The 25,435-nt window shown below is 39.0% G+C and overlaps 2 protein-coding genes across 3 annotated transcripts in view; one reads left to right on the top strand and one right to left on the bottom strand.

Moving 5' to 3' along the window:
* Positions 1-973: 973 nt before the first annotated feature.
* On the top strand, positions 974-15,881 carry gch1 (GTP cyclohydrolase 1). Its single transcript, XM_086071777.1, has 6 exons — positions 974-1,451; positions 8,165-8,274; positions 12,500-12,555; positions 13,879-13,910; positions 13,976-14,060; positions 14,188-15,881. The coding sequence occupies exons 1-6, from the start codon at positions 1,091-1,093 to the stop codon at positions 14,312-14,314; spliced, it is 771 nt and encodes a 256-aa protein (XP_085927903.1). The 5' UTR covers positions 974-1,090; the 3' UTR covers positions 14,315-15,881.
* A 4,456-nt stretch (positions 15,882-20,337) lies between these two features.
* samd4a (sterile alpha motif domain containing 4A) overlaps positions 20,338-25,435 on the bottom strand; it is a 52,871-nt gene continuing 47,773 nt past the window's right edge. For both annotated transcript variants that reach the window (XM_086072337.1, XM_086072336.1), the window contains one exon: positions 20,338-21,373. In XM_086072337.1, coding sequence (XP_085928463.1) covers positions 21,345-21,373 — 29 coding nt within the window. In that variant the 3' untranslated portion in view covers positions 20,338-21,344. The remainder of the gene's footprint in view (positions 21,374-25,435) is intronic.

The raw sequence follows: 25,435 nt of genomic DNA, 5'->3' as shown, positions 1-25,435 counted from the left end.
ATGCAGGTACTGTATGTGACTAAAATTAATTTACCATGTGTTTCACAGCCCAGGCTGTCATTATGTAACAGTCAAGCTCACTGACTGGCGTATGGCCTTCCAGGTGTGGAGTGTTATTTTTCTGTGAAACCTCGTTTACATGCATTCTTTCCACCTTGCTTTGCTACATTTTTCTAATGTTAAGGGTAGAGCAAGCACCAGCAGGAGGACAAGTATAAGGTATGTAACTAAATTGGATTTGTTGCAGACATCTAATTCAGTTTTCAGATACTAAATTCTCCCTTTCCACGATATTCACCTCAGATATATCTACCTGTCCCTTTTCAGATATCTTAACTTATATTTCAAATTGGTGTAATGATGTAAATATCTGTACCTTTAATTAGGCTATGTATTGACACATACGAACATCAAATGCTTCCTTTAGACGGTGAAAACAAACTGCATAGTGTATTGCTTTTGCCTGTGACTAGCATACAAACCAGGCAGATTGTTATAGTCAAACGACATTTTATTACATTTAAAAAATATATAAATAATGCTCACAAATCATATTATAAGGATTAAAAGTCCAATGCTTTTCAATGAGCAAAGAGCGTCATTTTACCGAGTTGGCCAGCATTTTGACTTGTGACGTAAGCTCGGAATTGTCAGTAGTCAAAACGACATCCAAATTCTCTTGTAGGATGATGAAATATATTTTCTTTAATTGTCAGAAAAATAAATATGAATAAAATCCATTTTAAAAAATGGTTAACATAGTACCGCGGTGACACAGTCACCTTTCGTGTACTATAAATAAGCATTGTTTTAGTTAAGGTTACGTCACTTGATAGAACAATTAGCCTCCAGTTTTTCTTACCAAACTTGTGAATAAAATGGCTAGTCCCCGCCCACCTGGAGCTTGACAACCAATAAGAACTCCCCTGGGCATAATCTGTAAGTATATATGGCGAGGATGCCTGACTGTCATTTAAAAAAAAATACAGTCGGGTAGTACAGAGCGCTTTGATTCAACAAGTGCTCAGCAGACAGCGAGAGAAAGCGAACGAAATATATAGAGAGAGGGAAACAGTGACTCAGAGAAGTGATGGAACACTCAAAACACACTGCGTTCACTTCAAACGACAAAAAAGACACGGGGGACACCACTTTGGCGTTGAACGGACACTTTGACCGACTGGTTAAAAGGCCGCCCGCCGCTCCCCAGGGGCCGCCCGCGGACTCCGGGTCGCACCGGTCGGCGGCCTCGGTGTCGGAGAGCTGGCGAGAGGAGCACACCAGGAGCGTGGAGGACAACGAGGAGAGCCTCCCATCGCTGGCCGCTGCCTACACAACCATCTTACGTGGGCTTGGAGAGGACCCGCAACGGCAGGGACTCGTCAAAACTCCCTGGAGAGCCGCCACCGCCATGCAGTTCTTCACCAAGGGCTACCAGGAGACTATCATCGGTGAGTTTCAAAATCCAGCTAAGGTGCATGAGACTACTAAAACAGATATTTGGAATTGTGCTGTTGTGCTCCGATCAACAGGTGGGACGAACCAAGATTGATGCTTTTGATTGGCTGTTTTTCACACTAAAATGGGTCTTTACTAATTGACATTTCAACTTTATATGCTTTTTAGTCACATTCAACGCAATCATATATTTAAAAGCATCTTCTATAAAACACCACATGACTTCATTATTAGGGAAGATTTCCTTCCTTCTTCTACTCTGTTTTCAACTATATGACGCTTATATATATATTAGAAAGAGGTAGGATAATCATAGAACATCCACTAACAATTCACTAATGGTTCATTATTTTAGAAATAGGGATATTCAAAAGCACTTTTTTCCAGATCATCATCAATGCTTAAATATCACAGATAACACTAGTACATAAAATTCCCCTAAAAAATGATCGATAATTTTAAAGAAATACCTATCCCAATATAGCATTTTATATAATTAAATAGTGGCAATTTTCAATTTTTTTCATTTCTAATTTGCAATTACTAATCGTAAAATGGCCGCTGTTATGAGTACTGATAACTAAGGATAGTATTGGCACTGATACTAATACCTCGTATCGGTGCTTGCCCATCCCCATTTGTAAAAAATAGCATCTGCCTTGGAATATCTGTCTCTGGTGTTCACAGTTATATATGTATATACGATACCAGCTTTATTTTTAGGTACTTGTGACCTTTGCCAATACCAGTATCGGATGCCCTCTTGTTGTCGTTTTATGATTAAGAACTAGAAATTAGAAGAACAGAAAATTGCCATTTACAGTGGAACCTTGGAGTTTGAACATCTCGGAACTCGTACAAATCGGACTTCAACCAAAAAATATGAGTAAAAAATGCCTCGGAGTTTGAACTCATTTTCGGAGTTTGAACACCCAAGCAAAGCAAGCTAAGCCAAACGTACCTTGAAAACGGGTAGTCGAGTGAAGCCGAGCGGAGCCGAGCAGAGCCGAGCAATGCCGAATGCTCACGTTGCGGTAGTTGAGACGATGCACTGCTCATTTCCAGTCAGATCGTGAATACTCCCGGAGGTGCTCTATACTCGTGAGTGCATTTTGATTTTTCTAGGACAGTTTTCTTCGCCATGGGCCCAAAGAAAGACAACAGTGCCAGTGGCAGCAAAGAAAAACATACAGTTCTACGAACCACAGTGGAATTAGGAAGGAGATTATTGCGCCGCTGTAACTACCGTGACTACTTCTGTAAATACTGGCACGAGGACCCCCCCATTAGCTGTTCAACAACGTGCCTGACGTTAAACAACGCACGCAAGGACCGCTTAGTAGTCTAACAATATGCCCAATGTAAAACACACAAACTCAGCACTGAACTAAACTCCGAGGTACCACTGTATTTCATGTCATTTTGAAGGAAAAATGCTATACTTGGATGTATACGCCTTTCTTTAAAATGATCTGTCATTGTTTGTTGGATGAATTTATTAGTGGTATTGGTATCAGTGACTATACTCAAGAATTAAGTACTCATTCTGATATCAGCCTGAAAAAAAAGTGGTATCAAACATGCCAACATGTTAACTGTATTAATCCGTAAGTTTTATTTCCCCCTCCCCCAGCTTTTAATGTAGATCTGTTTCAGGCTGTAGAAAGTAAGGCGAGAGTGTGTAAAAGGCAGGATGAGGAGGTTTTGTCTCAGGTGAGAGGTCCAGTCATCAGGACGTGCGCAGTGCAGTCTTTCAGTGTGATGTGAATTTGTGTTTGAGGCCTGCCTGATGCTCATGAGTCCGCCCACTATACCCCTGTAACAATTTTTAAAAAAGGGTTCAGCACATGGGCCCACTTTGCCACACTTCCGTACATTAAAATGAAGTCAGGGTTCTAGGGTTTTAGAGCCCATCTGGAGATAGTTTAGCTTTAGCGGGGCTTGTTGTATATGTGCTTTAACGCTAAATTCAAAAGAAGGAATACACAAATAGAAAATGATGGAAGAATGTGAGAAAAGCAGCTTCATATGAAAGGTGACATGGACCAATGTCTTCTACTGTTTGTATCAGCAGAGGATGAACACTGGGAATAATAACAATGGTATGTATTTTGACACTCAATCCTGCTTTTTCCTGATTGGTTGGCTCAAAAGCCTCCCCCTTGAGTTGTCGGAAAGCAGAGAACACACAAAAACAGTTTGGAACAGAATGCTGAATGTTCATAAAGAGTTAAAGCATTCAGTGAGAATCACTCGACTGTTTGATCAGCGTTCGTGTTTGTGTGTGTGTACGTGTGCCCAAGTCATGGGTTCAGCTTTCATCACAGCATGGGGCAGAAATCCTCTTGTTGACCAGCACATGACCAAAAGCTATGCAGAGATTTAACAGAACGTCTGAGCTATTTTCCATGGTTGATCAAAATTTTAACACTGTAATAAAAACTTGTGCGCCAGGCTTTGCGCAGATTTCACACACAGACACGTACAATCAGCGTGGAAGTCCACTTCACAGAACTGTGATCTAGTCTGTAGCTAACTTTATAGCATTCACCCGTGGAGGTCTGTCTGCTTGTAGTTCATTAAAAAAAAATGGAGGACTATTACAGGACTCCTCCGTAAGTCATCACCTTATCGTGGTGGAAGTGCGTGTCCCAATGAGCCTAGGAGCTATGTTGTCTGGGGCTTTAAGCCCCTGGTAGGGTCACCCATGGCAAACAGGTCCTAGGTGAGGGACCAGACAAAGCATGGCTCAAAAAGACCCCTATGATGAACGTCAATTTTGGATCGCAGTTTCCCTTGCCGGACGCGGGTCTGGAGCCAGGCCTGGAGGCGGGGCTCGAAGGGCGAGCGTCTGGTGGCCGAAAAGGCAGCGTGGGTTCCCCTTCCCATGGCCTCACCACCTGTGGGAGGGGTCAAAGGGATCAGGTGCGCAGTGAGCTGAAAAACATTGGGATACAGTTAAAATTACACCATAGGAGTGTTAAAATAACAGTTTTTGTTAGAAGGTTATTTGGTACACTGTAAAAAAAAAAAAAAAACATCTCTATTTTTGTTGTTTTTACAGAAAAAAATCTGGCAGATGTGGTTTCCAGAATAATTCTGTAAAAAAAAAAGAAGTGCAAATATAAACAACTTGTATATTAAATATGTAGGCTAGAAGTGTAATTTACTGATAGCTAAAGAGCAACAGGGTGGCGTGGCTCAGTGATAGAATGGTGATTTTGGAACCTTGAAGTTGTTGGTTCAATCCCAGTGTTGAAGATCCATGCATAAAATAATGGGCCTTGTAAGGTAGGAAAGCACTATACAAAGTACTATTTACAAAGAACATGCTGCTTTTATTGAACTCCAGTAAGTTACTGTTTATTGTACATTAAATACCAGTAAAATGTACAAGTTGTTCTGTAAAACTGTTTACATTTCTATTGTAATTTTTACTGAATTATTCTGGCAACCACAGCTGCCAGTTTTTTGGGGTCAGTGCAGTTGATGTGAGGAGTGCAAGTTTTAAAAGAACAACTGATGGAGACACAGAATGAACCCAGTCACCTATAAGACACACAAACAGAAAACAAACCAGAATATGACTGCCACATGTAGCCAACCGCCATATGACAAATCTATACAACAATGACATTTCAAAACAATTCTGCTTGTCTGTTTGCTAAGGCACTAAGTCGTCATCATTCTCATTCTTCTATAGTTAATCTTATTGTGGCATATTAGCGTACTGCATGAATTTCTAGCAATACTGCAGGTGATGATCTCAATAAGTAGAGGAGACTGATAACACTTATAAATTTGTGTCTCAAACGTACTGACATATTTAAAAAAAAGAAAAAGAAAAAGAAAAAAGTGCCTGCTTGACAGGTGTGTCAGCCATTGCTGTTTGTATTCTCTTCCTTTTTGTTCAAGGGAGTTTCTGTTGTCTGGCTTTTGTTAAGGTTGGCGTAAATTGAGCCAAGTCCGTGTTTTGTCAGTAGACAGTAGCTTTTTGAGTGGCTTGGTTCATAGGTGGGGGCGTGATTGGAAGCTGGGGCAGAGGCTTGGAGCCCAAGCTTGGTTGGTTGGTAGACCTGGGCCTGGATGGTCAGTTACTTGCGAGGTACAAACTTGCGTTTCTCAGATTAGTATAAAAATAGTTAACAACAACTAACAAAATACCTACATTTCAAATTGAAAAACATTTTTGTTAAATAATTAAAATTAAAACAAGTGTTTAAAAAAACACTACATTTTACATTCTTAAAACTAAAATGATGGTGAAAAAAATTCCTTAATTTTTGGGGGCAATTTTTAATGAGAATTTTTAAGTTTATAATTGTATTTCATGGACTTTTAAGGTTTATTTTAAATGTATTTACTTTGGTGTTTGGCTCTTTCCCCTTCATTATATTTTTTCTGGGTGTCAACCAAAGTAGTAATAATAATAATAATAATAAAGTGACTTGACTAGTTCGTAGATATATGAGCAGTCACTTGACCACTAGATGTTGGCAGCACACAACATCCAGCCACCATCAATTCCCGGTTTCCTTGCAGTAGAAAGACAAGTCCAGTTGGTGGCAGTAATGAGCCATGAAGAGGATTTTGCAACTACCAATAGACCCCACAGAAAAACAACAAAGGATAGTTTTTGTTTTGTTTTTGTTTTTAGGTAAACAAAGAGCCATGCAGCATGTATAACAACAACAGAGTAAAATTAAATGACAGAAAAAGAAAGGTGGGGTGGGAGGTGACATTAAAAAAGGGCATTAAAACTCAAATTTCTTCAGCAACAAAAGCATTTCCATGACTTTCTTAGTCTTCACAAAAATCAAAGATTTGTGTTGTGCTCACATTTTCTGTATCTGTAGGTTACTTGGAGAGCAAATATTACTGTACAGTTTACTGATTTTATTGACCTTTTGTAGCTTCGCATAAAGTTTTTACTGTTTGGGTTGCAAGACATATGTTAAATCTTGCATTGATATCCATCACCATTTTCGTAAGTAAACTGAACATACAAACAAGACAGATTGGTTTTAGGTATCAGACAATATTACACATGAACAATTCCTGCAAGATTTATTCACCTGGGGTTAATAACAAGAGTTTCATTTTAAAATCTGTTTTCAACTAGATCCTTTAATGCAGAGGACAGACTGATCTGTATCATATATCCATCCATCCATCCATTTTGTATGGCAGGAACATAAATATGCAGTACGCTGATATTGAAGCACAATGATTTTCAGCTTACAAACTGTCCTGTGTAAATCGATACATGTGCAGATTGAGCTGTTTGTTCTCGGCGGGATGTTGGTAAACATATGAAGTGATGTTGAGTGAAACTGTCATTACCTGATGTGTGCCCTCTTCTTGTCAACCTTTCATCTAAGCTGACAGTTCTTACCAGCTGCCAGCCATTTGGTTAAGCTTGACCTAACCATACTAGCCCCCAGGGTGTCCGTGGTGTGCGTTTGTGCGTGTACAATATTTGCAAGAGATTTATCTTTCCAACTTTTGGACAATTGTCGAATTTGTAAACTAGTGGGTTTCATGGACACCTCAAGAGTCCAACACTAGCCATCATTTAGCTAAAGGCCCGTGCCTTATTTTAGCTGTGATAAACTAGGTGTTATTAGCAGCTACATGTTGTGGCGCTTGGCAAGGAAACACTCCAAACACAATTACAACTTTATTAGAGTTTCAACCCAGTGGCAGCCTTCATCCTCGGGATTGCTTTTCTTTTGCAATGCTCATCTCCGAACTAATGCCCAAGCAACAACATTACAAGACAATTAGCGCTTGGAGCTGCTATGCTAACTATCATGTTTCAAGAAGGCAGATCAATGTCGCAAAGTTTGTTTCATTGTTACTTTGGGGAGTGGACATTCTGTTAGCATTCCATTTAAACTGACTTGTTTCTATATTGTCAAGCCAATTCATTGTATTAGTTGCAGATTCACAATGTTAATTCTCATCAAAAGTGTGACATTTTCCATATTAGCCCCAATTACTAGAGTTTTTCTGTAACTTAGCAAATTAATCATTTATCTAAAGCTACCAACAATTTAAATGTGCTGTGCTGCAGCAAAGGGTAACGTGCAATTATATTTACTGTGGTTTCATTTTATCTTGGCAAGAGGTGTGCATGTTGAAGTGTCAGCAACCCATCCTTGAAGGTTGATGATGAAAAACTTGTCTGTCCACATATTAGACAATTGACAAACGTCCACAAAAAGCTGTGGTTTCACCTGGCTGCATGTTTACTTGGCAGTCTTGCAATAAGCAGCAGCCAGTTGTTCCTCCACTGCCTCTAACTGATTGTCAGTCAGGAAATTAAAACCTGACATGTTATGGCTGAGAGGCGTCTGTGTCGTCACCAAACGATAAAAGCGCTTTATTGAAGCCCGGTGACCAACAAAAAAAAAAGGGGAAAAGTAATAAAGCAACAGGAGTGTGCAGAAGCAGCACTATAATTAAATAGGCAAAAGAGTTGATGATAGATACAGTTGATAGAAAGGATTGCCAGAAGTGTAGATGGGATATAATGAATGAGGAAGTTTGTGATCATTAAAATCATATTTTCAAAACACAATAGATAGATGTAATTTACCAGTTATGGCAGTTAAAGCAAATACAAAAAAACTTTAAGGAAGGTCGTCAACAATACCGGGAATTGATTTCAGTTTTGCAATGTCTATGGTGTGTTTGTGTGCAGACGTGCTGAACGATGCCATCTTTGATGAGGATCACGACGAGATGGTGATCGTCAAAGACATCGACGTGTTCTCTATGTGCGAACATCACCTGGTGCCCATCATCGGCAGGGTGAGCGATGTAATCACACGCGCACACACGCACACGCACACACACACGCACACTTTTTTTTGTCATTCTAGAATAAAGTGTAATTGCATATCCACTACAGTAGGTGGCAATGGCACTCTGATTATCAGATTATTGTTGACTGTGTGTTTAAAAAAAAAAACTTATTTTAGTCATCAGAAATACTGTATCTCTTTTTATATATGCCAGCACTGTATAGTTGCAGGTAGAAAATCATGGCACCCTGCAACCATATCAGCTTTGTGTTGCATTAAACAAGCTCAGATTTCACATAAAGCACATTTTAGGGACTACCTTGGGCAAGATTATTGTTTTAGTATTCATACTTTATATACTATACTTTATATGTGTTTGTATATAAATTAGAGCTGTCAAACGATATATTTTTTAATCAGATTAATCACATTTTAGAATTTTTATTAATCAAGATTAAACGCTTAATAAAAAAGGCTTTTTTAATCAACATTTTTTTCCCGCCAAATTTGAAGAGCACCAGGTTATATGTTAATTCTTTTGACATTTAATGTTATCAGGACGTCTTCAAAAAAATTGTATCTACTGCACACGCTCATCCTCCTTTTTTTCTAATCAGTTAATTACTTGCATAATTTAAAATAAAATAAAAAAGACACCAATATTTTAACATGAACAAATATTCTAAATGTAATATGCAAACATTTATCAGATGCTTTACATTAATGCAATTATTAATTACAGTAATGTAATTATGTTTATTGCTCAAACACAACCTGTGCTACCTTAAACGTAGCCCTCCGCTGTCACGCTAATGGATAATCTTTGGTCAAAATTAATATTATATATCTGCGTTAATTCATGATTAATGCGATAATTTTTTGTGATTAATTAATCAGTTAACGCTTTAACTTTGACAGCACTAATATATATATATATATATATATATATATATATATATATAAGATTTATATATCATATGATAAAATAACCAAGAATATGTACAGTATGTCTCAAATGCTGTCACAAACCCATGTAGTCATTATCTGGTTTAAAATGAACAAAATGAGAAATAATCTGATTAGCTGCAATCTATTTATCTTCAAATCTTGTGTTGCTTCTGCCCCCTGCCAGCCCCTTTGACATCATTACGCTGCAACTAAAATCTTATTGGTCCATTATCCCCTTTTTTCTTTTTTTAAATGTGTATTCATCCACAACCTATTTTATCCCTCCATCTTGCCTGCAGGTGCATGTCATTAAGACAAAAAGGATGGAATCAGACCCTCCCCCAAAAGGTGTAAACAGCCTCTGGTGTCACCAGTGAATTAAAGCGTTCTATCCAGCCTACCCATAATGCACCACACTGCCGAGATGCGCTTATTGCGAAATGGAGCTTTCGGTCAGTACAACATCATCAGTGATTTTAAAGTACAAGATAAAATAAATAAATACAAACACACACACAAATATGAAATATTTTTATGATTAAAAAAAATACAATATGGTGCTATTTTTCTTTATTAACTGACTGTGCGACTTTTGAACGATAGTTTTACTTTAGAGCTTCCATTGAACTTGATATAATTTTGAGTTGCGTTGCGTTGTGATGCTAGTTTGTCAGCCCTGTGAGTCACTGGGGTTCGGTCCACGCCAGGCTGTATCAACTCTGTATGAAGCAATAAGTAGGAGTCAAATATGTGACAAAATTATTAATGTAATTTACTATTTCCTCCTATGACACTGTAAAAAACAAACAAAAGAGAGAAGCAAGAGGAGGCGTGCCACTTTATGAGTCACTCCTTGCAGACACATTTGAGAGGGGATGGATCCGCAGCAACACTCCTGACAATGACAAGCTTTACAGACACAACACAACCACCTGATAACACCCCCCCCCCCCCACACACACACACACGCACAGGTGTAAGAGAGATGCAGATCATAGAACGTGTGGCCTTCCCAGGTGTTTGATGTCTCACTATCAGGCTTCGGCAGCAGGAAGGAGCGGGAAGGCCAGAAAAGGAGGAAAGAAGGAAAAGCGATCTTTGCACGCTCGTGCGGCTGCCCTTTCTCTCGTCTGGTCTACAAATTGCGTCTGACATTTGGGTGGAGCGTGTGTGTGTGTGTGTGTGTTTCAGAATTAGAGCCTGCAGCACTTTACGGCAGTGACTCTCCAGTTGATGACGTTAACACGCATCCTTCCTTGCCTGTCCAGCTTCTCTGCCCTCGTCATCCTTTTAGTCTTCTATGCGTGGACATTTTTCTCAAACTACTGTGTATTAAGACACTTTGTTATTACGGTTATTATTCAACCATACAAGCAGATAGATTAACCACAGAATGACATCAAAAACACTCACTGATACAGCCACTTGTTGACTCAACAACACGCAGGGACTAAAGATCACAGCCAAGGCTTCATCATTGGTTGCCCATGATGACATCATACAAATGGCGCTGTCCAAATAGGCTGTCGGTTAGAAGATCCTACAGGGGTTAAATGTTAAATGTGAGTTTCTCAATCTGGATCGGAATACAAATGAGTGTAATGTTTAGAAAAATAAATAAATAAGTCACAGCTGGTACGCAATTCTGTGGACATATTTATCATAAAGGATGCACTAAAACAGAGGTACCCAAACTGCAGCCTGGGGCTCATTTGTGGCCCACCATCCGTTTTTAAATCGGCCGTGCCATATACTAAAAATTCCGCAAGTCTAATTGAAATAAATAAATACACTTCACTTTGTGTGGGGCCGGCCGCAGTAAATCTGGGCCGGGAATCTCTGGCACAGGGTTTTTCTGTGCCCTGCCATGTTGTGGTTTGTGCGTGTGTGTGTGTGTGTGTGTTTGTGGGTATGATCATGGAGATGTTGGGGGAAGGGATGGATTATCTTTTTATTGTACTATGGATGTTTTAATTGTTCAGTACCTTGAGTTGCATTTTAATGTATGAAAGGTGCTTTATAAATAAAGTTTGATTCGATTTGAGAATAGATCCGCCCCAACCCTGAGCCAATCTCCACATTAAGAATCAAAGGAAGAGTAATCTGTAATAAAATTCCAATTTAACTTGATTTTACTTTTTCTTAGTGAATCATTAATGTGATATGTTCACAAATCAGACCTTGACACAGAGAGCGGAATATGGAGGAAAACCTTTTTGCTTCTGAAACTGAAATATCTGACTTCATTAATTAAATTACAAAGTGATGTATTTCTATTTTAGTTTTAAATACTTTCTTTGCATAGCTAGAAAAGCAGGCTGTGTCAAAGGTTATTTTTTGTATATGCCGAGGGCCGCTAGAAAATGGATGGAGAGCCGAAAATGGCCCCCAGGCCATAGTTTGGACACCACTGCTATAGAGCTTTTTTTAGATATGTGTCAAAGATTTAAAAATATATATATTTGTACGATTATTCAGGACTAAAATAAAACCTCAGTTTTAAAAATGGTTAGTTTCTACAGTTTGCTCTTTTTGATTCGGAAAGTTTTAATGGGATTGGGTTGCGGTTGCGGTTCAGTGCAGGTGGGGTCTAGTCTAGTGGGATACAATACCGTTGGCCACCCCAAAATCTTGACAAATCATTAACTATTTACCTTATAAGCCTTAACAGAAAACTGTTATGTAACAGTTTGTCGAAAATAAACAGTATGTAATTGCTTGCTTGATTGATTATAGTGTGTTTATAAAAAAAACAAAAAAACGTGTGGCTCTCACATCAAAAAGTTTGGAAAATCTTGCATAAAAAGTCACAGTCGGCCATTTCGGGAGGATTCCAGGTCACATTCTCATGGATGTACTCATGTGAGGGATTGTACCCAATTGAGACCCACTTGTAAGCAAGTATCCAAGACAGATGGGCAATGCTAAAGTGGCTAAATAAATAAATAAATAAATAATTTAATGTGGACAGCGCATTGTGTCAAAGTTTGATGTTCATCTCAAAGATTAGCCATACCAAAAAAGATGTTCCTCTCATCGCTGTTTGCAGCTTACAACATGACATACTTATTACATTTCATACACTTATTGACATGTAATTCAAGCGCAACAAAACTCCACACTGATGCAGCGAGTGAAAAACTTGGCAGGAAGTTGTTGTCGTAATTTACGTGAACAAACCTACTATGAATCATTCTGCTTTATTCCCTCAAGGCCTATAGGTCTCATTTGACCTGGTTCCTTTCATGGTTTCATTCTGAAATGGATTTGTTGACTTTGTGCAGGTTCACATTGGCTACCTCCCCAACAAGCGAGTCCTGGGTCTCAGCAAGCTGGCCAGGTGAGAATGCGTGTGTGTGTGTGTGTAAGGCTATGTGTCAGTGGTTTTAGTATACTAAGCCTAAAGGTATTGGGGTCAGTGGGATCAGGTCTGCACTTGTACACACTCAATACGCAGTCTAATAAGCCTCTTAAAATACACACACATTGAACGTGATCAATTAATCACTGCCTAGGAAACACACACGCAGACACATGGCGAGAAAAAAAAAGAAAAAGAAAGCTTTGCCGGTTTTACCATCAAAATTGAAATCGCGATGAAATTATCCCTGTAATTAGAATTGATAAATTCAGTCATACATGACATCCTTTCTACAATTGAGAAGAAATTTATTGTAGGCAGAAATGATGACATATGCACATATAGGGCCGTTTCTTTTCCGCTCCCTGCAGCCAGTTTGTTCTTGTGACATTTTTGTGAAGGTGCCAAGCTCTTGAATGTCCAAGGCGGTTAGCTTACAGAAAAGTCAGCAAGCCAAAGGTCAACAGCAGGATGCTCCTGTTCATTTGAACCCTTTCAACTCATAACTGCATCATTTGTATAAGTGGTTGCCTTCGAAAATAGAACACAGTTTGTGCTTCGTTTTGATTTCAAAGTACAAACAAAAATAATATGAATTCATTCATCCCTGTCTTCAGGAGGGTTATTGTTCTCTCATACAAGTATTAAAAGAAACTAACCATTAATGGGGGGAAAAACACAACTAAATGAAGTGACCCTTGAGCATCAAACGGAGAGGGAACGTGAAGATGTTTTCACAGCGATGCTTCCACCTTGTGGTGTTTTGAAGGAACTGTCCGTGCCGTGGCCACTTTGACGTCAATTTCCGTTGACGGCGGACCCTTGAGATGGATAAAAACGGGTGGATGATGTTTATTGTAAATATGGCCGATTATAGCGGCTCACTTCCGTCTGTCGTTGATGTAACATTTCAAGAATAAACACAGTAAAGTAGATACACACAATGTTAGTACTGTAAGTGGTAGACAATAGTGAGAGCTAGTGTAAAGTGCTGCTGCTTGTAAGTAGTATCTTGGCAAGTTGGCCCCCATTGATTCCAAAGCTTACAAAATGGTCTGTTTACATAAGCTACACATGTAGATTTGATTCGTAAAAACAGTCGCTGACAAACCGGCATTTCTTTCAAACAGTTAATGTCGCCATCTGCTGGCTGTGACAGAAATTGCACGTGTTTGGCATCTTCACGTTGGGCCTGTTTGCATCATATAAAACATGCTTAGTAATGTCACATGCTTTGGGTTTAATGATTAAAAAAAAAAAAAAAAAATTTGCCTTCACTTCCTGAACTTGGTCTTTCCTCAGGATTGTGGAGATCTACAGCCGCAGACTACAAGGTATACGCAAAACGTTAGCTTTGCAGCCATCGTGTTCAGAGTTCATCCACAATGTTTGTTCACAGTTCAGGAGAGGTTGACCAAGCAAATCGCCGTGGCCATCACTGAAGCCCTGCAGCCCACCGGGGTCGGCGTTATCATCGAAGCGACGTACGTACGCGGGAAATCGATTTGTGCAGTCCGACATTTATTAACTGACAGGCAATAACATAATCGACATGTGAGCTTCCTAACTTGTTGTAGCAGCGTGTTAAAGGTCATGCGTTGGTGTCCGCAGTCACATGTGCATGGTGATGCGAGGCGTCCAAAAGATGAACAGCAAGACCATCACCAGCACCATGTTGGGAGTCTTCAGGGAAGACCCCAAAACTCGCGACGAGTTTCTGACACTGGTCAGGAGCTGAAGTTATTCTTCCACCTGTTGCCAGGGATTACCTGCATTCGCACGGGGACCGGCTCATGTGCACTTGTGTGTGTGTGTGTGTGTGTGTGTGTGTGTGTGTGTGTGTGTTTTCATCTTACCAAAGGAAGGAAAACATTCTACTTAATTTACATTACTCAGTTGACCTCAAACTTCAGTTCAGAGCCTTAGAATTAACTAGTTTGAGTAATCCACAAGAAAATGGTTTATAATATTATTTTCAAACAGATTTAAATTATAAATGAAGTAATTATGCAGGATGAGGAAGTTAGCTGAAAATACAGCAATTATGATTTTTACGAGTCCATTTTCTATAGCACTTGAGCTAATTAGGTTAACAGGAGCAGAGGCGGTGTGCACCCTGGACTGGTTGCCAGCCATTTGTATGTTCTCCACCCATAGTGTGAATGGTTGTTTGTGCTATGCGACTGGCTGGCAACCATTTTAGGGTGTGCCGCACCTCAAAGTCACCCGCGAGTCGCAACCCTAATGAGGTCAAGCAGTTCTTTTTTTTAAATGACAGGCAGTTGTTTCTCCACATTCCTAAAACATGTTCAATTCATTGAAGACTTTTAAGTGCCCACAGATGTGAATGCTCATCTGTCCCAATGTGTTCACTTGAAACGTTTTGAAATATACTATATGTATTATTTCTATTCTCCTATGGAAGTTTGCGTCTGTATGTGCCAACTATGGTGTCGCTGATTGTGACAGAAGTTCATAATCAGTAAACGTGTGTGTTCATGTGCCAGCTCGTGTCCATGTTATGTGTGGTCTGTTGAATTGTGTAAACTAGTCCATTTGGTTGACGACTTACATGTGTGTGAGTTGTGAACGCGACTCATTTTTGTGCTGCCTTGCTGAGAGGGAAGGCCAGTTCTATCGCTTATTGTCATTTTACGTACGTTTATTTGGAATTCTTTATCAAATACAAGACATTGATGTGACAATGTCCAGTGAGCAAAAAATGTAGTGCACACAAAATTACCCACAATGCCCTTTGAAAAGTAGTGAACATCGACGTTCACTCGAACGGTTGAAATAGACCACAATGCATTGCGAGTATGAAAAAAATAAATGGCGAGAGCGACAGCGCAAGCACGAGAATCAAAGCGCTACTTTAATATATACTACAGAAATAATTCGTTTAAGTTGAAAATATGTACAACAAAGGAAATAAAATACAGTTTTAAAACATTTTCATTCACAATAGATAGTCGCAGTTATTTGCTGGTGCGTCATGACATGTATGGTTGTCACGTGATATGCGACGAGGAGAAAGTAGTGGGTTGGCTGTCCGAATCGTCAAACAGAATGAGGACACTTTAAATTAGGCCACAAATATAGTGCAGGACTATAGTGAATGAGGGGTTAATGGTTAAGGGTGGACATTCGGACACAGCCCTCGTCTTTCGCTCAGGCACGTGTGATGTTGTGAAATTGTCTTTTCAGCCAATGGGGTCGCTACAAATGAACAACAGTAAACGTGTTCATTCAGTGCAATAAAACAAATTGTATCTGTCTGTCTTCAAATAAACATTATCTGGTCATTTTTGTACGCAGAAAAGTTTGTACTAGTTTTGAACACACCTTTTGCACGATTGTATACATTCTATAGTGCTAAAACAAGTTCTTAATTCAGTTTAACACCTAAATGATCAAATAACACAGGTTGAGTTAGATTGTTGAAGGAGGGAGGGGGGCAGGCTTTTAAATTTTCTGTAGGTTCAGAAGTATTTGCAAAGCGCCAGATTTGCCATTTTGTGTGTTTACACCAGTGATTCGTGACTAGTGTGCTGTGGGGAATGAATCAAAATCAGGTTATTTGTTTGTTACAAATAACGTCTCTGTTTATCTAGTTACCCAAAAAGTAACATTTAATGACTGGCAGAACAGTTCAATTGTCTTCCACTCGATTCTGTGGTACATAATGATGGGATGGGAAACAACTCATAATCCAAAGCATACCACATCACGTCAAACATGGTGGAGGTGGTGGTGTACGACATGGGTATTTCCAACTACTAACGGAATGACTGATAGAACTTGTGACTTGGTCACTGTATTGACAAACATGCCGATTGTGTGTGGAGCATGGTTCGAGACCCGCTCCTCATGTAAAGTGACTTGAGATCTAATCGCTTGTCAACTGGCACTATAAAAATGAAATTGACTTGACTATAAATTAAATTCAAGACTTTTTCAAAGGAAAATAAAATGAATATTATTCAATATCCAGTAGCAATTATTATTCAATATGTAGCAGAGTACAAATACTATGCAATATTAATCAAACAATTTAGACTAGCAGGACTGCATACAATTATTGTAAAGAAATGTTTTGGGTTGACTTCACCTGGTCATGTCATACATAAGAGTACAGCCTGTTCTACTACAAAAACAAAACACAAAGACAAACCAGAAATCTTATAACATTTTTTTTTTTATGGATAACGGGGCATGCCAAAGTCACAGCATTCTGGTATGTCTCAACAAATTACAGCAAGACAATGAAAAACACTTGAATGCATTCATACACAAACATACAAGCTCACCCTTTCTCCATCTCTCTTGCTCTCTCTCGCACGCACACACACAAATATACTGTATATTGTACAGACCAGAATAATTCTCAACTTCAAGGAAGTACCTACAGAGAACAGGAAGTGGACATGCGGTCGTAACAGGATGACACCAAGTGAAGGCGGCTGATTGGCTGAGTTCACACGGCCAGGGTCCAATTAGAGGATGCTTACGGATTGACTCCTAGCATTTGGCCAATCAAAAGCTAAGGAAGTGTTCTAGTCATACTGTATTAATATCATGTTAATCTTACTAATTAGTCGTTTTTACCAATATATATATATATAAAAATCAAATAAAGGTGACTTTGAGCCACATATATCCATCCAGTCTCACCAATTTAAAAAGATGGCTGTATAAATGAGCTCTGACAAATAGACTTGCAGTGTGAACAAGCCCCAGCACAGCTGTCACTGGTTTCCTCCTAGAAAATTTCACTTTTTAAATTTCATACAAAACAAAAAACATTTACATTATGAGTAAATGTCTCGAGTACAAAAAAAAGGCACTGCCATTTGTTATTCTAAATATGACTCTCAGCCTTCTGCATGCAGGTTTAAAAGATAAATTACTCCTTTTTTTTCTGCATTTTCCTCCATTTTTGTCAATTTTTGCATGTATTTTCTTTTTTTTATAATAAAGAACAATACTTTTTAGTCAAATATATACGCAAGCCTGCAGTCAATACAGGACATCGGCTCTTTGATCAAAATGAAACTAAATGCAATAAAGTAGCACAGTCAAGCGGCAGAAATTTGTTACACATTAGATGATGCTGAATTTATAAAAACAAAAAAACTACAACAAAAATAAAATGAGTTTCCCATCTAAAATGCAGAAACTAAGACAAATCCCAAAATACAAAACAGCATATTGTATATATGTCTTCAGTTGCAAGTACACAAATACTTTTGAAGTAACACGACTGCAGCCCACACAGAAGTTTATGGTCGGTATTTGGTATGAAGATGTCAACACTCCACCGTTCAATCTCAGCCATGTTCAAATTGCGAATCTTCACACAAGGTTTATGCTGCCTTGAAAAACTGAAAAGAAAAGCCATTAAAAAAAAAAGTATGCCTGTGAAAAGGCATAATGTTGTCTAAGTCCCTTTATCTCCCGAGTGCCACTGAGATCTTTTTTTTTTTTTCCTTGAGTGTGGGACATTAGAACAATAAAATTGTTTGAATTGAAGAATTCAGCCAAGGTTTAACAATTGTTTTCCTTTATTCTTAGCCAGATGTGGCAAATCCAGGTCCAGAGAGTAAAAAACCTGCCACAGTTTGGCTTTAGCCCTAGGTGCTTGCTAGCTAGCTCCCAAGGTGCTCTTTTACCTGCTAGGGAGCTAACTAAGTTATAACTAGCTAGCTAGCTAGCATCAGGGGCTAAAGCCAAATTGTGGCAGGGTTTGTATTTTCTGGACCTGGATTTGCCACTTCTGTTCTTAGCCCACTACATGACTATTTTCTTCTCCACTTTGATTAAGTTAAGACAGTTAATCAAATTTAATTCACATTTTAGTCCATGTTCACATTCACATAAAACAATTTGGTGAAAGTCCAAATTAAAATTGCTGACAATGGGAAAACATGTACTCAACAAATCCATTGCACTGTATTTCTGTAACACCTTCACGACCATAAAATGTTCCACATCCTCTACTTTATTAACTAATAATTACTATTAAAGTGGAAACTCCAAATCACTTATCCAAGAACCGGGTGTCGAACTGGTTTTTCAAGGCAGCCAATGTGAATACTTTGCGGCTGTAACGTATGCACTGACATCATTATCCTGTCTTCGCCCGTGGCTCATGTGTGATTGAACATGTGATGTGGACCGACTCGTGCTCCGACACCAAAGCTTCACATGAAAAACATCTTTACAATAGACTGAAGAATGCAAACAGGATTATAGAGCAACATAAAAACATCGATAAAAAAAAAAAGAAGTTAATATCTGAGATGTCTGTATGGTTACCAGCCATAACTTGTTAATACATACATGGTACTTTAAATAATAATATACCTAACTGAGTAAAATTATGACCTCTGCAACAACAATGAGGGAAAAAAAGAATAAATAAAAGTATGTTCTATAAGTACTGAATCATATGGCAAAGGACACAAGATGATCAAGATGCTGCCTGCTCATATATATGAAGTAACAATATTTGTGGAAACTTGCAGGCGACGAAACGAAGAGCTCGTTGCGGACGAGTCACCAACACTGAAACGGAATCTGCGAGTGCAGCATCATGATGACACACTTTGACTCGGGTGTGCGTGTGTGTGTGTGTGTGTGTGTGGCCTCACAACAGGCCTGTCAAAGGCACAAGAAGGCACCGTGTCAGAATTAGAACAGTTTGAAGCTCTGTTGTCCGACAGCATGAGATCAAGTTGAATTCAAAAACATCATGCATGCCAATACTGGTTTGGTCCTTGACGGACATGACCCGACGCCAGAACTAATGTGACGGGAGATCGAACAACACCAGCGACAGCCGACTCGCTATATTCCGACTGCTATTTGGATGTTCGTGTATCACATTATCTTATCAAGTGCAGGGAACGAAGGCAGTACTGTACAGTGCTGTTATGCAATCGCAACCAACTAACAGAAATCGCTAACAAATAAACGTCGGCCATTTTGTTTCCTAACCAGAGTGTCTGGAATGCAGCTTATATTCAGTGAATATTGTCTGCATTCCAGACACAAGAACCTGCTTTTCAAAACTAGATAAGAAAATAAAATCCTTGTCAGCCGAAATTCCGAAAGGTTTGGCCTCTTCGGCGTGGTCATGTGACAACACGCTTCCACACGTGCGCTGCCTTGCCTGGCGAGTAGGCGGCGCTATCTCCAGTCAGACAGTCTCTGGGCTGCAACCCTTCATGGACTGATTCTGTGTGAAGCCCGTTTGCTTATTCCTCAATTTCCTCCAAGGAAGATACATAGTTGCAATATGCAGCTTAAATCACCCATGTTTAACAAAGGTTTCACAAGAAAGAAAAAAAAGATATATAAATCCTAGAATCTAAATATGCATAAAAATCCCACTGTGTATGATGAAAACCAGCATCTTTAAAGGGGGAAGTCAACCCAATTTATTATATATATTTTTTACAATAATATTTCTATGCAGCCCCACTAGTCGAAATATGGTAATGTGGTTAATATTGCGTTAGTGGAATATGAGTTACGCAGCAAAATCCAGCCGTTTTTATCCATCTCAGGGGGCGGCCATTTTGCCACTTGCTGTCGACGAAAGATGTCATGTTGCTCAGGGCTCAGGTAACAACCAATCACAGCACAGCTTCAGAAAACAGGTGAGCTCTGATTGGTTGTTGCCTGAGCCCTGAGCAACTGTGATGTCATCTTCAGTCCACAGCAAGTGACAAAATGGCCGCCCCCTGAGATGGATAAAAACGGATAAATGGATGTATATAAAAAAAAATCCACAAATGTAATATGAATCAGAATGTCATGTTTTGACTAGTGAGGTCACATATAACATATTATTGTCAAGCTTGACTTCCGCTTTAAAGGCTTCCTCGCCACTTAACGGTCTGAACTCAGCGTTGATACAGTCCAAGCTCGACATCAACAAAACGCAACTGACGGCTCACTTCCTCTTCCACCGACGACCCGATTGGACACGACATCCTCTCTCTCCGTAATTATAAGGCCACCAAAGGTCCCGCCTCTGATGCCTTGCTCCTTCAAACATCCGCATCCTTTTCCCAGGATCCCTCCTCACTTTCCCAGCTCCATTCAGTCCCTTCAACCTTCCGCACTTTTCCGCGACGTCCCCGTCTCCTCTTTTGGCCGTTTCCTCTCTCTTGATTGGCACGTAACAATCTTGTTGCTTGTAAACTGGCGTGATGGCTACTCGTGCGATAGGATATTTCAACATTCATACTCCGTTTCTTTTCTGTTGCCGTACCCTTTGAGAGTAGCATCAATATGTAAACAATAGAGACACGTAATAGACAAATTGTTTTGTTTGCAATTGGCCTTTGCCAAATGCTTGCCATCCATCTGCTTGTCTGGATTTGTGTGTCCGAGGTACTGATACAGATGTGGAAAATGCAGCATTTCCGCCGCTGCTGCTGCTGGTGGTGTACTGCTTGTGACCCGATCTCCGGGAAGGGCTCTGGTTACACACTGCCCAGCCTATGTTTGATACGTTTGCTCTCCCCGCATGCTTTCTGGACCGAGATGGTGACGATCCGAGCAGGAAGTGTGTTTCCCAACCCCATCGACGCAGCCAATGTGTTTCTTGGATGCCTCCCAGTCCCTTGGTTGAGCTCTACCTTTGGCTACAGGAAGAGGGCGCTGGAGGGCAGATGAGCTCAGGGTGACTTGTTGTGAGAGGGCCTCGTGAAGTTACCCAGCAGGTGGTTGCGCTGCTCTCACACAGGTCCTCAAGTTCATATTGTCGATGTGCGATCAGCACCATCTGAGGATCAGAAAACAGCATTAGTAATGGCACTGTGTTCATCGGGAGCGTGTTTACCACTGCATTACATCACCTTTCCTTTAACAACATTCAATAAGCATTTGGGGAGTAAGACACTAATGCTGCATTCGATGAAAGTGGGAAGTCGGACTTTTACAACCTCAAACCTGTGAAGTGTGAACGAGAACGCCCCCTTGAACTCGGAAATCACACTTGCGAAGTTGGGGTTAAAAAAAAGGACCCCGATTTCAATGTTGGAAACACAGACCGTGAATGGTAAAACACAACTTACTCGAGTATAAAACTACATAACTTTCTTCATTCATAAATATTCAACATAACTTCACATAACACAACGTACGTGACAGTATGCTGCTATCTCCCTGCATGAAATTATACGGTGAACTATTGAACAATAAATAAAAACAATAAATTAAGCAAAATTGCGAGAAGGCAAGTTTGCCGGAGGACAAAATGTATTTTGAGGACCAAAATAAACAATTTATCACAATCCGCCATTTTGGTTGTTTACTTTCGCCTCCAAAACTTTCAACTGGAAAAAGCCAACTGGGCTAAATCTGATTTCCGACCATCCTCGAATGCAGCATAATTGTTGAAGTGTTGTAGGTGAGGTTCTTTCCAATTTTTGCTTTTTCTACAACTTGCTCAATATTCTCCGTTTCCGGACATTGTGCTTCATAATGTGCCACCAATTTTCAATGGGAGAAAGGTCTGGACTGCTGGCAGGCCAGCCTACACTCTAAAAAGAACATTGTTGTTTAAGATTACAAATTGAATTGTTGACCAACTTAAAAAAATAGCTTGAAGCGGCAACACACGATTGAATTAAGTTAGTCCAAAGTTCATTAAACTTAATATTTTGGATTGGGGTCACTTTGGATTAACGTAATTCAAAGTTGGTCACGCTGGACTAATTTAATTCAATCGTGTGTTACCACTTGAAGCGATTTGTTTAAGCTGGTCAACAATTCAATTTATAATGTTAAATTGGTTCAATAATTCTCTTTTTTTTAGAGAATGTCAGATCGTAGGTGATGTAATCCATAAATTCCTTTCAATCACTAAGCCCTTTCTGTGATGCTTCTTTTATAACCGATCATGACACACTCTGTTTTCAATTAAAATGTTCATATGTGAAATGTTCTCAACAGGTTTTTTTTTAGTAGTCCCCAACTTTCCCAGTCTTTTGTTGACCCTCTCACACTTTTTTTTTTTTTAATGTATTGCAGCTTTCAGTTTCAAAATGAGAGAATATTTGTAAAAAAATATATTTTTTAAATCAGTTTCAATATCTTGTATCTGTAGTGTGTTCAATTGAATATAGTTTGAATGAAAAGACAAAAAATAAATAAAAAAATCACTACATTTGAAAGGGCATTTATTTCTATGGCTGAAGTGTGTCGCTTGGTAACAATTTCCAATCCTGCCCTCCAGGCAACAGCTGTCAAACTGTTGATTTTCCTCTGAAAGCCTCTATCAGTATTTTGACAGATGTGTTATTCCCCATCCACGACAGCGAGGGCTCGAGCCCCTCGCTGGCTGCCAAGTTCAGGCCTCGCTTGCAAACAGCACATGGCACTCATTGTTAGATTGTTCAATTATCATATTATCACACTCTACTGTATCGCAAACATTGACGACTGGATTTACATGATATGGTTCAACTTCAAGAGGCCCAATTGTGATTTTCCCTCCTCATCATGTAGCCCATTTTTTTGTGTATGTGTCAGCAGCTGCAGATGAAAAAGCAGCAAAATGACAAATACCTAAAATAGAGACTTGCAATAGCCAAGTATGGCAGAGGCAAGGATCATTCTTTCAATATCTGAAAATGAGCAGGAATGCGTAACATTTGAAATGATTCTTAATTACTTCCAATTAGAAGGTCTCAGTCAAATATGCATCCTAGGTTTGTGCTATTGGAACTCAGATGGAGATCATATTGTCATGATATTTATGTTGTTCAAGACTGGATGTCTTTTTCTTTTTTTTAGCTGGATCCCAGAGAAAGCATATGTTGTGGCCAAATATTTGTGACTCAAATTGTGTGCTTCACTAAACTAACCAAAGTATTTTATAATTTAGAAAATGGATACAATACAAAGTAAAACTAACACCAACACTTTTGGCCGCAACTGTCAAAAGATAATTAAAGAGTCTCCTTTTTAAGCAAGGCCCTACACGCTCCATCGCTCGGTGCTGTTCTGTGCCTTCCCGACCGCTGACACATACACGCATACACAAAGCAGCACTTGTGCAAAGTTGAGTGTGGAGTACTGAGGCCCAACTGTCTTCACCTCAGTTGAGTTAAGTGGGGGTGGCGATGACTGTAACCCTGGGCAAAATTTCTTGTACATTATGCACAAACACACGCACACACATAACCTCAACTTTCCATTGTGGCCATATATGTAAAGACTTCATTTATTTTCTTTTATTTAAGGGTGCAAACAGATGTTACCAGTGTTGCCACAGTTAACCTGAAAAAGTAACATAGTTACATGATTACTTACATTTAAAATTAATGTAGCTACTTTAATGATTACTTGATTGTAAAAGTAACTAATTTTGATTATAAGTCACTTTAATAGTTACATTCAGCAGATACCGACAACCCTGCTTAACATAAAAGCATTTTAAGAATAAAGTTGGTTTACCAAAAATAAAATAAAGAGCCTTTTTGACTTACAAAAATAATAATAATAATTTGTATAATTATTATAATTATTTTTATTATTATTATTAATAACAATAATAAAATAAATAAATAAATAATAATACTAATTATTATAATAATAACAATTATATAAATTAATAATAATTATTATTATATATATAAAAAAAAGTTTTTCTGGATTATTCTTGATCGGGCTACTTAGATCCTTTTGAATAATTTCTATCTGTCTTTTTTACTCTACATATTTAACTATCAATGTCATAACGGGAAAACCTAACATTTATAATATATACAAGAATTAAATTTGGGGACTTCCTGCTGGTTGATATTTCTTTTTAAGCTTGAATGCCTACTGCGCTGTTATCCATGTTTTTTGTTTTTTTATTTGATGTATTGTCATTGAAGCTAGATAACACTCTAATCTATATATTACAGTGTGCAACAAACCTTCATATTTCTGTTTTTAGCTGACACAAAGTCAAAACGGTGACTCTACTTCCAGCTTGAAAACGTGAATCTCTCTCCTTTCTCAATTGTTGTTTATTTGGTATGGACATGTGAAAAGTCAACGCGCTGAAAACGGGACATGATGCATGCATGGTGTTCCATAATTTTTGTTGAGTGCCTTTAGTAAGCACTATGGTGTTAGGAATCAGGTGTTCGCATGTATTTGATCATTTATTAACTCTTAGTTTTGTTGCATGTGCAATACGTATGTGAGAGATCACTGTTGGCTCAAAAGTATCAGCTGTTCATTTAAGTCTTCTCAATTCTTACTCACTACTGCAACCTGCAGGTGGTTAACCGTAGCCGTCTTTGGTGGTGAAAGGTGCTGCTCTTTGAAATTCTGACGTCACCTTCAATTATATTGCATAGTAACGTTTAGTGACTTAGATTAGTAACTGTAGAACTGTCAAACGTGAACCTGCATGGCCAGCAGCTGGACAAACGACCAGTTATAAACAACTAAGGGCTAATTTTACAGTGTGACAGTGACAAGTTCTCCTGAGAATATGTTGCATTCTCAGGGTTTGATTCTATGTGTGTCATCATGGCAGTGGTTTTTGAACACGCCCATGGCATTAAAATAAAACTAAAAAAAGATCTGTGGCACAAATGGAGATCTAGCACATGGAGCCGGTCAGATGGACTGTCACTGTAATGGAAACTCTACTAAGAGAACTGTGTCACACCCGGTGTCGAGCTGCTAGTAAAAAGCAGATGAGTTTAAGTGGGTTAACTTAAAACTGTCTCTTAAAGATGTCAGTCAAGGCTAATTGGCATGATATATAGTGACTCCGAGACGAAAATTTACTACTCACCCTGAAAACAAGAATGACTGTGTTAATGAACCCTGGCAGATT

The sequence above is a fragment of the Leptonotus elevatus genome, chromosome 3 (genome assembly GCF_054856555.1).
Source record: "Leptonotus elevatus isolate MCC_2025b chromosome 3, RoL_Lele_1.0, whole genome shotgun sequence".
Taxonomy (NCBI): Eukaryota; Metazoa; Chordata; class Actinopteri; order Syngnathiformes; family Syngnathidae; genus Leptonotus; species Leptonotus elevatus.
This window is presented reverse-complemented; position numbering and strand designations above follow the sequence as displayed.

Excerpts from the sequence above, each read along its gene's own strand:
- gch1 (XM_086071777.1), top strand. The coding sequence starts at position 1,091 with ATGGAACACTCAAAACACACTGCGTTCACTTCAAACGACAAAAAAGAC. Across the intron at positions 1,452-8,164 it reads CTACCAGGAGACTATCATCG|ACGTGCTGAACGATGCCATC; the intron begins GTGAGTTTCAAA and ends GTTTGTGTGCAG. Across the intron at positions 8,275-12,499 it reads TGGTGCCCATCATCGGCAGG|GTTCACATTGGCTACCTCCC; the intron begins GTGAGCGATGTA and ends GACTTTGTGCAG.